We start from the raw sequence: 13,481 nt of genomic DNA on the forward strand, positions 1-13,481 counted from the left end.
TGCGTTTTATTATTGCATTGCTCGACTTTCCTTTATATGTCTGCAGAATAGTAGCCTCTAGCTCCCTCTGGTGGATAAATTAAGGGATTTGTGGGATTCCCTAATCCACCTTTCCTTCTTTCCTTACTGTATTGTTTTTTCCCTGGGAATAGTCATTTTACCAGCCAGTGCTAAAATGCACAGAAATTAGCTACAATCAATGAAAAACCACAGCTAATTTTTCAGGTAAGCAGTATACCTCCACCAAAGGAGAAATTATCATTTGAAACACACTCCGTAAACACATACCACTTTCAAATGGCTAAATTCATAGACACATATCATAAGTGCATCAATGTGTATTTTAAAGGTAAACCTGAAAATGATTGTATAGAGTGGTCAGACTGGCCTAGAGTTCAACAGTAACGTAACGCAGAGAAAGGAGATTTACCAAAAGTACAACAGCATCTCCAAGTGGTTATACAGCAGAATTTCACACTAGTTCTCAATATATACATGCTTATAATACTGGACCAATATTAAATGTTTTTCTAATGCAAGTAGTGCTCAACTATTAGTAGCAGTGTAGTGACTATGTGTTTTTGGTGTCTGTCCATTTTAAATAATATTCTCTTTTCAGAGATTATGTCATGGTATTTCAGGATGTACATATTTACTGTTAAATTACAGAATATTATAAATATTACAGGTGTTAATTAGGACCCACCCCCAAAGCCTGCGTGAATATGGTGGCTGTAGAGGTACCGTGGCTTACTCACGCCTCCAAAACTGTGGGTTTGAATGCAGTCCCAGCGGCTTCCATCCGCATGTTTTCGCTGTGTTTAATGAGTATATAGTCTGCTTTTGGCCACAGTCTGAAGACATGCAGGTGACTTTTTGACCCCCGATTTCCCTTTGTGTATGTATTTGTTTTCTCATCCTAGATGTTCCCTGATTTGTGCCCTATGATCCTGGCACTAATGCTAAGATTTCTGGCTCCGCTATTGGCGCGCGAGCAGTATTCCAGAGAGGCGGTACGATATCAGTTTTGCGGAAGGTGGCGCTGTAGGATGACCTCACACTCCTATGAGTTACGTAATCTTCTAAAGGTACGGTTGAGTTTCTTCGCCTGCCTGGATGACAGCTGGTCTCTTTTCACACATTTGCAGCGTGGTACTGGTTTGGTAACAGACCTCAGCGTCTCCCCATTGATGATGGCCATGCTGAAGTCTTGCGGACGCATTTCAAGTGTGGGGCTTTATTCCCCCCCCTTCGGAGGGTCCCCTCTACGTGCCAGGTAAAGGCGTTCTACTTTTGCGTCTGCACTGGGTAAAGTGAATGAAGTCCACCAAATTAATGTGAATGGAATAGATAACTAAATTATCTATGTATTTCAGTCCTTGAAATTGCATTAACAATTTTAATCAGTTATAACTGTTCTCTAAAACAGTTAAAAGAGGTTTTATATGTATAAAAAGAGGAAAAACAGCATTAAAAGAGGTTGCTCACTGCTTCATCATATATATATATATATATATATATATATATATATATATATATATATATATATATATATATATATATATATATATATATATATATATATATATATAGAGAGAGAGAGAGAGAGAGAGACAGACAGACAGACACACACTATTTTACTTCTTAATTAGTTTTATAAGTAAACCTGTCCTATGTACATTTTAACGAAAAAAGCTGAAAACGACTTCGGACTTCAGTTACCTGTTTGCTTATCATATGGCGGTTTTCAGCGTTGTGAAAATAACATTCTCCAAGGACGCTGATGATAAAAATAGATAATTTGCATCGCTTTTTGTGTCTTTCGTATCTGGTCTAAAGGTCTCTGAACGCACTGTTTGCTGTGCGCTTGATGGTTCATTGATCCTCGAACACTGCGGCTTTCGGGAAGCTTAACTGTGATTGGCCGATATGTACGGACCCTCTGTTTCTTATTGGTTAGTTTTATGTCAGATTGAACTATGGCAGAAGTCAAAGTCCTTCTACCAGTTCAAAGGACGTATTCGGATCCTCAATGCATTACTGCTATTAATAAGATGCCAATGTGGTTCAGAGTTTTACAAATGTTCCCTATTATAACCACTTATGATACGCATCATGGTTTATTTGTGGGAGGAGACAAGAATATTGTAATAGAAATTGACTCAGATTGGTTACATTGACATTGATACTTGTTAGGACTGATAATCAGCTCTTGTTTAAAACACACATGGCCTGATTACTATTAGTTATTATACTTAATATAAAGAATTGCTCTTTGTGTCGTTTACCTTTTCAAATGTCATGTCACATCTACCTTAATGTCTGCTCTCTCCTCTTGCTTGCTGTTGTATCTCAGCACTTGGTGGTCTGGGGTGCAGATGGGTCCCCCTGACCCAATCCTGGGCGTCACAGAAGCTTTCAAGCGGGATACAAACCCCAAGAAGATGAACCTTGGTGTGGGGGCTTATCGAGATGACCAGGGCAAACCCTACATCCTCAGCTGCGTCCGCAAGGTGTGTGTGTGTGTGTCTGTGTCTGTGTGTGTGTCTGTGTGTGTGTGCTTGGGATGCAGATGTTGACAGGAGTTTGGGTCATCGATGGGGGCTCATTCCAAGATTGGCTGAATTTATTAAATGGCGTTTCAGCATTTTATTATCTGGATTTCTGTGGGAATCAGCCAGGCTTTATATAGTGTGTGACTTGCACATTTTTGCACAGAATCCAGACAACAATCCATGAATGAAGTATTCCGATTGTTGTATATGCGGATATTGCCTTTAAGCGTGAAGATAGTACTTTTGTTCGCTTATGAATACGGCTTTTCTGTCAGTAGACCTATACTTCTTGTTTCTGCGTTGATATTCAGGATAATGCATGTTATTCTGGCTGCATTGCAGTTGCTAGCATGACATTTAAATGGCTCTTATCAGAATCTTTCCACAAACTTTGCTTCTCCCACTAAGGCAGAGGCTCAGATTGCAGCAAAGCAGCTAGACAAAGAGTATCTCCCCATTGGAGGTCTTGGAGACTTCAGCAAAGCCTGCGCAGAGCTGGCTTTGGGTCCTGATAGCGAGGTGCTCAAGAGTGGCAGGGTAAGTCTGCTGCTACTGCGACAGTGTGCCCTGCTCTATGCCTGCCTGAATATACTCATTGTCTCATCCCTAATCTGACCATTGACCCTTCTCGTGTTCAATTTAGAGCGTTACTGTCCAAAGCATTTCCGGAACTGGGTCACTGAGAGTTGGGGCCAACTTTCTGGTACGTCCATTTCATTTTATCCCAAGTTCACTTACAAAATTCATTTGTCAGCGAAGACATGCAACTTACATGCTGGCTGTTTTCCCTTCTAGTCCCGCTTCCACACTGCGACCAGTGATGTTTACCTGCCCAAGCCCTCCTGGGGGAACCACACCCCCATATTTAGAGACGCAGGCTTTCAGCTGAAGGCATACAGTTACTATGATCCAAAAACGTGTGGTTTTGACTTTAAGGGAGCCCTCGATGACATTCTGGTGAGACGGCCACAGATCTGGGGTATGGCGGTAGTTGAGGCTCTTATGATGGGATGCCTCATGGGGGGTCTCATTGTGCAGCAGCAACGTCGTCACCAGGTGTTTATGGTTTCTGACCATTTGTATTCTTCACCTGTCAGAAAATCCCACAGAAAAGCATCATGGTGCTGCATGCCTGTGCCCACAATCCCACAGGGGTGGACCCCCGACCCGAGCAGTGGAAGGAGATTGCTGCTCTGGTGAAGGTCAGGTGTAACACAAGCAAAACGATCTTGCTACCACCCTGCTTCTGTGGGGTGCACAGGTTTCTGATACACCTTTTGAGTCTGGCTCCGTGTTTGGCATGACAAAAATACCTAAAGAATTTATGGGATGGAAGGATGTTTACATTTTTATTTATTTAATACACTTTTATCGAATATGACATGCAATTGAGAAGGTACAGTCCCTGAAGCGTTGGGTGATTTGCTCAGTGACCCAGTGATGGAATCACTCTGCCTGGGATTTGAACGCAGAATCCTAACCTGAGGAGCTACACACTGCCCCCTGAAGTATTAGTAAAGTATTGATAACAAAGTATTAATAAATCAGTAAATTTATATCAAATATGTTTTGTTTAGTTTTTTTTCCCAACAATAAGATTTAAGACAACAATAAATCATCTGATCTCTTTCAGCAAAGGAACCTGCTGGTCTTTTTCGACATGGCGTACCAGGGCTTTGCCAGTGGGGACACTGACCACGACGCCTGGGCCGTGCGCTACTTCATCGGGCAAGGACACAACATCCTACTGGCGCAGTCCTTTGCCAAGAACATGGGCCTGTACGGTGAGGACGGTCTTTACGCAAGCAGCTGCCCGAGATAATCCCTATAATTCTTTTATTCATATCCTTTGCTGTAGAGCCGAGACGTTTTGTTCCTGCAACATGCATCACAAACAGCTTCTCTGCAGTCTGGGCTGCACTCTTTTAAAATGTAAAAGTGATTAATCACAAGCACCTTTTTTCTGGGATTCGGACATCACATATCGCACGACGTATCCATTTTCACAGCACTGTGAAACACAGAGTCAACCTCAGCTAGATTTTACAGATTTCACATATACATACACACAGTCACCCACACAGTCATACATCATGAGAAACCCTGGATGTCTATGGACTGTGGGAGTACCTGGAAGAAACACGTATCCAGGGGTGAATCTCAATATGAGTACTTGACCGTGCTTGTACCCGTTTTATGTCATCTTCCATTGCTGAAGACCAGTTCCAATACTAAGAACACAAGTACAGAGGATGGTAAAAATCGTCGGATGTTGGTCTCCCTTGCCCCAAATATCAAGGATAGATCGGTTGCATTCTTACCAAACGAAACTAATCCTATGATTCATTATGACCCAAGTTCGTTCTTGAAAGGCAAGTTAGCAAGGCCGGTCTGGTCAAGACCACAGGTACAGTCTTTGTGTCCTTGGCATCGAGATTCACCCTGGGATTTGTTTAAGGTGGGAGCCGTAAGAGAAGCTATAACTTATACAGAGAGGCCAAAGGTATGTTTTGAATCAGTGAGTGACTGGGAGGGGGCACTGGGGACCAGTTAGCTTTCAGCTGGGTTTGATGCCGCTGCGACCCCATCCCTGAGGTTGTGCCAAGGCCACACGCACAGAACAGAGATGGGCTCTGCACATGCCTTTCGCTCCATTCTGTTTGTAATGCTCTGATGGAGATTGTCCGTCGGCCCCGTGAATCAGGAGAGCGTGTGGGCGGCCTCACTGTGGTGTGCAGGGATGCTGAGGAGACCAGGCGTGTGGAGTCGCAGCTGAAGATCCTAATCCGGCCCATCTACTCGAACCCGCCCATGAACGGGGCCCGCATCGCTGCCACCATTCTCAACACTCCTGAGCTACGCAAGGAGTGGTGAGCAGCACCCCATGGCATTCTCCACCACTCTCTGCCTGCCCGCTCTCTTATTGGTAGAAGAGGAGTCACATGTTGAGTAGTAACCCACCTTTAGGTGATTGGTAGATTGCTGTGTGGGCAGGGCTAGGAGTGTTCCTCCCTTAATTATCACCTCCTTAGTGTGCTTCTGACCTCTCCCTCGCCTCCAGGCTGGTGGAGGTGCATAGTATGGCCAACCGCATCATCCAGATGAGGGAGCAGCTGGTAGCTAACCTGAGAAAGGAGGGCTCCACCCGAAACTGGCAGCACGTCACCGACCAGATTGGCATGTTCTGCTTCACGGGCCTCAAGCCGAAGCAGGTATGGCCATGGTGGGGAGGGGAGCATCATTAAGATCTATGTTAATATCCAAACGATTACATCGCCACATCTCCAACATAGAGTGAGTCTCACTGGGGGTGATGTGGCTTCACACAGGTGGAGCGGCTGACTAAGGAATTCTCCATTTACATGACGAAGGACGGTCGCATCTCCATGGCAGGTGTCACCTCAGACAACATTGGCTACCTGGCACATGCGATCCATGCTGTGACCAAATGAACCGTAAATCGTTACGGTTTCCTGTACCCATAATGCAAAGGAACGATGACATCACTGCCGCCAACCTTTTCGGAAAGCGTCTCTCATGGAACGTAGACCTTACTGTAACTGTAACGTCCTGGCATCAGGATATTTTTGCCCATCGTTTGTTTCACTTTTTAATATTTTTAATTTTAGTTAATAATGATTGGTGCATTCAGCCAATGAATATAAATGTAGCTCTTTGCATTTCCTGCAAGATTATTAGAAATGAATTAGAGAAGGTTAAACCAGAACAACTCTGTGGACCTGAGTTACGAAATATGGACAGTGGCAGGTATAACGTTACATTTTTCTTGATTTAAGGCTACTTTGCTTATCATTAAAAAGCATTTAAAATTTTATTCTCAAAGCAATAAAATATTTAACCACAGTATAATTTACAAATAACTTTAACCACAGCCATCTACGTTTCCTTTCCTGGGCAAATAAACTTCTCTTTATTGAGCTTTTAACTGTAACATACAGATCCCAGAACCGCTGCTTGGAAGTGCTGTAGAACAGGCCATAGTGTGTGCTCAAGCATTAATTATTTCTAATTAAGAATTGCAATGCAATCACTGCTTAGGATGTAATGTTTGTGTGTGTCAAAAATATTTCATTTGCACGAGCGGTGTCTGTCAGTGGCAGAAAGCCATTGTATCGACAGTAAGCCTAGATGGTTCATCTCATGCCGTCTGTATGTCATATTTATCTCTAATAAAATTATTTATAATCATTAAGCCTTGGTGTGTATTTCTGAAGGAATAATATAAATTTACCTCATTGAAGTTCATAAGGTTTTTAATGAAAACCATGACCTCGTCGAACAGATCATTCGGTGCAAATAAAGAGTCCAGTTCATTATTGCAATAATTCAAGATCAGCAACATGAAGTTAAATCCCTAAAAAAAAATCACCTGATTAAATGGATGAATTAGCATTTTTTATGTGTAAAGCTAATAAGGTAGGAAAGAAATTCAAAAGTATAGATTTACTGTGGCTTACTGAATAGATGGTGTAAAATCACTCAAATCTGTAACATATCCTTTACATAATTGCAAAGATAATTACATAATTATGTAAATAAATTAAGTAATATGTCTTGTGCTTTTTACCTCCAGAAGTATTATAGCTAATGAACTATGAAGATTATAGTAAAAACACAGTATTGCCCTCAAAATCCTTTTCCAAATGTTCTGTAGTTTACGTGACGCAGGACACATCCGAGGCTCCGCACGTTTGGCACAGTGCAGCCTTGACTTCTAGTCGTCGTCAGTCGGCTGGAACAGATTGCAGAAGGTGAGCTGTGTTTTAGAGACCGCCAGCGCGGGGTAGAGTGGCTGTGTGAACGTGTGCTGGAAGCTATGCAGTAGGGCTAGGTCACCACCCTCGGTGACGCTGTAGAAGGACAGGGAGCCCACTTCCAGATCCAGGTAAACCCCAACCCTCTGTGGACTGCTGTCCCCGAGGTGGGTAGTCACCGTGTCGTGCAGGACCTCCACCTTATTCCGCTCCCCAAACAGACACCAGGAATGGCGGTTGTATCCCAGTCGGCTGGGGTTGTCACCTCCCTTCCGCTCGATCAGTGCCTCGCAAACTCCCACCCTCCAGCGGCCCTCGCTCGACACCTCAACCTCCCAGTAGACCCGGCCCGCTTCGTGACACCGGCTGCCCAGCACCTGTGGGAAGACGCTAAAGCGAGCCGCGAGTTCGGGGTACGGCTGCGGGTCCTCGCTGTACGTCACCTTCCTGTTCTTCTCAGACAGCACCAGTTTCGGATGAGCTGTATCTGGGTTCAGAGACGGAACAGTCCCATCTGTGAAAGGAAACATGTACGAGGGACATGCAGTCATCCAATGACATTCATGAGTGAAAAAAGGTCAGTAATCAGGATTAGTGTTTTGGGTCCATGTTCTGTGAATACCCTACAGCAGGGGTGCCCAACTCCAGTCCTGGGGGGCCAGAGCCCTGCACATTTTTGGGTTTAATGTTGTGTCAGCATATGTGGCATGAGTTAGAGTCAGTAAAAAACTATTCATATAGATCAGAACCAGAAAGAATTTTATATGTGTGCGTGTATCTATGTGAGCGTAATGATAAAGAAATGCAGAAACAAATAACAAAAAATACAGAATGAGCTTAATACTATAAGGTGTGCATTTATATTTGTATTAATGAATCCTTATTGGTGGCACATTATGAAAACCACCCTGCAAAGTAGTCAAATAAATGACAAATATATGCAATGATAAGATAAATGAGAAATAGCTGAAATGAGAAGCGTCTCACAGAGCAGACGCAGAGCATCCCTGCTGGGCATCGACAGCTTCACCTCCCCAACCCTCCGCGCGGCCCAGGCCTGCAACTGCTGCAGCCGATATTTGTCCACCCCATCAGGCTCGGAGTCCTCTGCCGGCTCGGGTATTCCACTCAGGCTGGGAAAGGACCGCAAATCGAAAATGTCTCGCGGTAAAACAAGACAGAATGTTTCTTACATCTGTTTTTTTGTTTTTGTTTTTTTAAATAACAGGTTGAAAGCAATAAAATTGTATATAAAAAGTCATCCGGGTTCAGTTTTTTTCCATTTAAAATTTATGGTGGATTCAAAAATATGCAGCTGGTATTCAATGGTTATTGTTGATTTCCCTGAATATTCGCAGACATCGTGCGCTCTATCAGACTGTATGCTCCCAACCTGTGTTCTGGAACAAACATCTAGGGAATGATTTCTTTGCTGAAAGTAGTGTAACATGATTCAACCAGAAATAATCAAGTAAATATATATTAAAGCAGCATGGAGACTATTCTAGAATCCGCAGGCAGGGGGCACAGACACATTGTCATTTCAACACTGCGATTACATATCAAAGAGAATGACGTCACATTAGGGAGGTCCGTCCTATTGGTTGCACAAGAATAGTGAATTATGTCTCTCTTTTTTGTATCGTCATAACAGTAGTACCCACATAGTAGTGCCCACATTTTCCAGTCAGTAAGTCATCGATTAAAATATAAATTTTCTTACCTTTTTGTTATCTTGTTGTACTCCTGTTGGAAACCAAAGATAATTTAAAATTGTTATATACAGAGTGATTTAACTGCATGTTGATGATCAGGCACAGTTTAAAAAACCATGTGACACTCAGACCCCTCAATTCTCTTGTAAAAGAAAAACTTTATTAATAGTATAAGTGAAATGTATTTGTTAAAGGAGCAACCGGCAGCAATCGCCCCGTTCTCACATTTATCGTTTAAGCTATTTTTGTACTACATGGGGATTGTCTTCCTGACACATCTCAAGGATGCCTACAGACCTTCCTGTTCCATCCTGCATCCCCATGACTCTGTTCACCATCCAAAGGAACCCAAGTTTTCCATAGACAGCATTGCTGCTGTTCTGTAATTGAAGCCCCCGCTCCATACCGTGATGAACGCCTGGTCTTGCATACGGGACCTTTCCTTGTCATACATCAGCTTCTTCAGGCTGCTCACAGCAAGCTGCATGTCCTTCAGGAGGTCCGTCTGGAGGCTCAGCTTCTGCCCGACGCAGCCCATCACCCAGCTCTCCTCCCGGTTCAGGCTCTGCACGGCCTGCAGCTCCTCCAGCTCCAGAGCTTCTCGCATGGCCGCGTACTGCTCCTGCACCCTGCTTCTAGCACTGTCCAGAAGCAGCTGACGGACCACGGAAGATGCACACCACCGATTATCATCTCCATCACTATCCTCACCACTGCCATGTATACACATTGAATTCCTTATGTGTATCCTTCAAATTAGTGTCAAAAAGACAGTAAGAATTACAAAAAATGATGGGCAGCGAAAAGGACGGTACAATCCCACCATCACGATCCGTGCCTTCATCCAGGTCTCTTCTTGCTCACCTGAACATCCTCCTTCTTCTGTGTGAGCAAATCGACTCTGTTCCGCACTACTCTCTCTTGTTTCTGCGCCGTCTTCAGCTGACTTTTCAACTTCTCCTGAAAACGGAAGTGGAAGCACATTCATTAAAGCAGACATTAACGCAGATACTAGGGCTGCGCGATATCTCGATATGTAACATTTCTGCAAATAATATTGTGCTATTCATAACTTAAAACAGGAGATGACAGAACCAGAAATAAACTACAGGCCAAACAGAACCTGTTTTTGCCCACCAGCAGAGAGTGTCAAATAAGCTGCTGGCGCGACCGCAAGTCGTATCACCGGAGCAGCGCCGACACAGCAGGAAAGGGATGGTGTAAGACAGAAGGTCCATACCTTACAGCATGGAAGAGAAGCAAGACCAGGGCTTTGGAGGAGAAGGAGGAAGGTGCGCACTGATGCGGAGGCAGGAGGAATGGAGTTGCCAGCAAAAGCAGTTTTCTAGGAGAGTCAGCTGTGGGCCGTGAACCACTCACAGGCCGACGCGCTACAGAGGCCACCGTGGCTGTGATTAACCTGTTAGCCAGCACACACTTCAGGTATCCGAGTCCTTCCTCTCTATCCTGACCTACCCTCAGCTCCTTCTCAGCCTCAGAGACACTGATGCAGGCATGGCCACGGTGGACCCCGATGACGGTGCACACGGTGCACACGCAAGTGCCGCAGTCGCGGCAGAAGATCTTGTTCATCTCCTGGTGTTCCTGGCAGCGCCACTGGGAGATGTCCGCCAGGGGTTCCACCAGCGGGTGGTTCTGGAACACGGGCGATTCCAGGTGCGGCTGCAGGTGCTCCACGCACATGGAGGCCCCGCACACCAGGCACGTCATGGCCGCAGGCCGCCCCATTGCAGTGGCGGGGCAGTAATGGCAGGTCACTGCAGGGCCACCAGCGGTGGGTGAGCTGGCAGGAGAGGCTGAAAATTCATATCCCTGCTCTTCAGTTTGGTCCAGCAAATGAACAAGAAAAAATAAGAAATTTCCCATCAGAAACACTAATCAAGCATAGTTACTGTACAATTTTCTATAACTACAGATCTTACCATCAAATATAATTGTAATTTTCCTAATAATTTCAATTCATTAAAGAAAATATATATTTTGCTTTTTCTAGATCATGAATATCTTCCTACATCTACAACCTTATAAAACTGGCTCCAGTTACATATACATGCATTTCTGCTGCACATCTGTGTTTTTTTCCTTTATTTTTTTGTATAGCTTTCTGCTGCTTATTTTTAACATTTATTATCTTTTTCGGTATCACTTTACTTAAGCGGACCCTAACGCTTAGTAATAACTCACTACTGAAGTTCAAATCATGGACAAATATAGTCACTACTTGAGGAAAAAGATGCATCATGATTCATCGATGAATAACAAACATGAAATCGGTATTTCACATGTCATTATTTTATTGCTATTACTGTTTTTATTATGGGGGAGTTCACCTCTAATTTCCTTAATGCAGGTTATAGTCTCACTGCATACAATACCTATAATTGAATCCTTAAGCAAATGTTCCAAAGGAACAATTACCTTTGGGATGTAATGGTAAGTTTACATTTACATTTACATTTACAGGATTTGGCAGACGCCCTTAGCCAGAGCGACTTACATAAGTGCTTTGAGACTCTGCAATGAATTTCCGATGCTAGCTCAATAAGGACCCAAGCTATGAATACTATCTCTGAGAACTCCGTTGAGTAGTGCAGAATTTTTTTTTTGTTTTTATACACACACCAGAAAAAGAGTCGAGTAAGAATATAGAAGTTCTACGTCAGGTATTTCTGAAAAAGAAAAGTTTTGAGTCGTCGTAAGTTGATATATATATAGCCAAAGGCAGAACTTTATAAATGTTTCCCCGTACCTATATGTATGTATAGTACCTGCAACGTTGCGCTGCTGCGGCGGATCCACGTCCTCCCTCGCGAAAGCGGGCAGCTTCCTGTATTCGTCCCTGCACTCCGGACAGTAGTAGGGGCCCGTCGGGGAGCCGCTCCATAACTCCTGGATGCAGTTGGTACAGAAGCAGTGGCCGCATCTCAGCGTGCTGGGCTCGCTACAACTATGGCCACATACAGGGCACGTCGGGGGGCGAACGTCAGCCGCAGTTTCCATCGCAGCCCCCATTCCAGCCATTAAACTGCCACCGCTGGGTAGTTCAAACCGAAAGATAGTGAAAGTGAAGGTGGAGCCTAATTTTAGACGTCGATCTTCTATTCTCTTAAAGATACAACACGGAATAAACTGCGTGCAGGATCTTCAATACACCATGGAAAGAATAAGGCGCGCAATTATTTTTAAAACTATACTTATTGTAACATATTCTTTCAAACGACTACAAGTGGCCTAATGCATGTCGTTTGACTGTGCGAGGAAACTCACACTACAGGGGGAGAAGATCGAAGATCCAATGCAAGGTCCATAGTCATAGAAGCGGGATTTCAGCGCCTCAGATCTCCGGGTTTGAGACAAATGTGATACAGGACTCCTACCACCTTATTTATGCTAAGCGTTTTCCAAGCCAACGTGACATATTTCACTTATAAAATGTATGTCAGGTTGCCCCAAACAGCCCAGCGCAAACCAGTTAAACAAACTCTAAAAACATATGCTTAGGTGAACAGGTGTTAACATCGTTTGTGATTGTGATTATGTTCCCTACGACGGTAAGGCATCCTGTCCAAGATCAGACTGGCGTTTAGGCTAATACCCCACGTTGTGTGTGCGCGATGACCTGGCATGCTGCCCGAGGGGCACTGTGCTCAGTGCTGCCACCAAGTACTCTGCCTTTGGCTGCTTTTTGTTCTTCTTGCTGTCCAAGCGACCAGACAGAGCTTCACACAGCTTCAGTTCTGTTGAGATCAGGGCTGTGGGTTGAGCGATCTAACACTGTAGATGTTCCATCTGCAAAGTTCCTTTCATAGTAGGTGTCAACTGTATTTGTGGTCGAGGTCATTATCACTTTGAAAGATGATGTTTATGTCAGTCATTTTCCTGAAGGTGTGCCACGATGAATCGAAACCTGATTATGTTACTCGGTACCCATTGTTCCACCAGTTTTGACTGGGTCCTCTCTACCATTTTTGAAATACATCTCAGGCGATGAAAAGTCACAAGAAGCTGCTGACGGGAATCAATGTACTTCTTACTAACTTGTGTTCATCACGAACAAAATATTTCAAATTTGTGTTTGCTCCGTAAAACACTTTGCCAGTGTTTGTCACTCCTGGCTTTATGATCCTTCAGATATTAGGGTCAACTAGTTGCATTTCTTAACTACAACATGTCCTACAAGATCACAGAATACTTCTCATGCCTGGTGAAGTGTGCCAGCTTACCCGTGTAAAATCATCTCCTCGAGTCATCCTAGTATTTCCAGTTATCATCTATACTGTATATACCCCGGCACATGCAGTGGGGGGGGGGGGGGGGGGGGGGTGTTGAGGTGACTGAGCACCTACCTCTTTGTTTAAACTATTTGAAATGTCTCCTTTTATAGGAACTGAATGCCTCTTAAATATGAGTCAAAG

At 44.0% G+C, this 13,481-nt stretch overlaps 2 protein-coding genes across 2 annotated transcripts; one reads left to right on the forward strand and one right to left on the reverse strand.

Moving 5' to 3' along the window:
• The first annotated feature begins 1,076 nt into the window (after positions 1 to 1,076).
• LOC125706391 (aspartate aminotransferase, mitochondrial-like) lies at positions 1,077 to 6,768 on the forward strand. Its single transcript, XM_048973066.1, has 10 exons — positions 1,077 to 1,276; positions 2,357 to 2,513; positions 2,964 to 3,092; positions 3,199 to 3,258; positions 3,351 to 3,512; positions 3,653 to 3,757; positions 4,189 to 4,339; positions 5,260 to 5,425; positions 5,617 to 5,767; positions 5,885 to 6,768. The coding sequence occupies exons 1-10, from the start codon at positions 1,191 to 1,193 to the stop codon at positions 6,005 to 6,007; spliced, it is 1,290 nt and encodes a 429-aa protein (XP_048829023.1). The 5' UTR covers positions 1,077 to 1,190; the 3' UTR covers positions 6,008 to 6,768.
• A 43-nt stretch (positions 6,769 to 6,811) lies between these two features.
• si:dkey-29p10.4 (E3 ubiquitin/ISG15 ligase TRIM25) lies at positions 6,812 to 12,134 on the reverse strand. Its single transcript, XM_048973065.1, has 7 exons — positions 11,835 to 12,134; positions 10,522 to 10,883; positions 9,910 to 10,005; positions 9,452 to 9,700; positions 9,054 to 9,076; positions 8,318 to 8,463; positions 6,812 to 7,844 (listed from the first exon to the last, which is right to left on the reverse strand). The coding sequence occupies exons 1-7, from the start codon at positions 12,085 to 12,087 to the stop codon at positions 7,291 to 7,293; spliced, it is 1,683 nt and encodes a 560-aa protein (XP_048829022.1). The 5' UTR covers positions 12,088 to 12,134; the 3' UTR covers positions 6,812 to 7,290.
• Positions 12,135 to 13,481: the final 1,347 nt, after the last annotated feature.

This window comes from Brienomyrus brachyistius, chromosome 13 (assembly GCF_023856365.1).
Source record: "Brienomyrus brachyistius isolate T26 chromosome 13, BBRACH_0.4, whole genome shotgun sequence".
NCBI lineage: Eukaryota > Metazoa > Chordata > Actinopteri > Osteoglossiformes > Mormyridae > Brienomyrus > Brienomyrus brachyistius.

Excerpts from the sequence above, each read along its gene's own strand:
- LOC125706391 (XM_048973066.1), top strand. The coding sequence starts at position 1,191 with ATGATGGCCATGCTGAAGTCTTGCGGACGCATTTCAAGTGTGGGGCTT. Across the intron at positions 1,277-2,356 it reads GGGTCCCCTCTACGTGCCAG|CACTTGGTGGTCTGGGGTGC; the intron begins GTAAAGGCGTTC and ends GTTGTATCTCAG. Across the intron at positions 3,093-3,198 it reads AGGTGCTCAAGAGTGGCAGG|AGCGTTACTGTCCAAAGCAT; the intron begins GTAAGTCTGCTG and ends TGTTCAATTTAG.
- si:dkey-29p10.4 (XM_048973065.1), bottom strand. The coding sequence starts at position 12,087 with ATGGCTGGAATGGGGGCTGCGATGGAAACTGCGGCTGACGTTCGCCCC. Across the intron at positions 10,884-11,834 it reads GCAGCAGCGCAACGTTGCAG|AGCAGGGATATGAATTTTCA; the intron begins GTACTATACATA and ends ACCAAACTGAAG. Across the intron at positions 8,464-9,053 it reads TACAACAAGATAACAAAAAG|CCTGAGTGGAATACCCGAGC; the intron begins GTAAGAAAATTT and ends GTCCTTTCCCAG.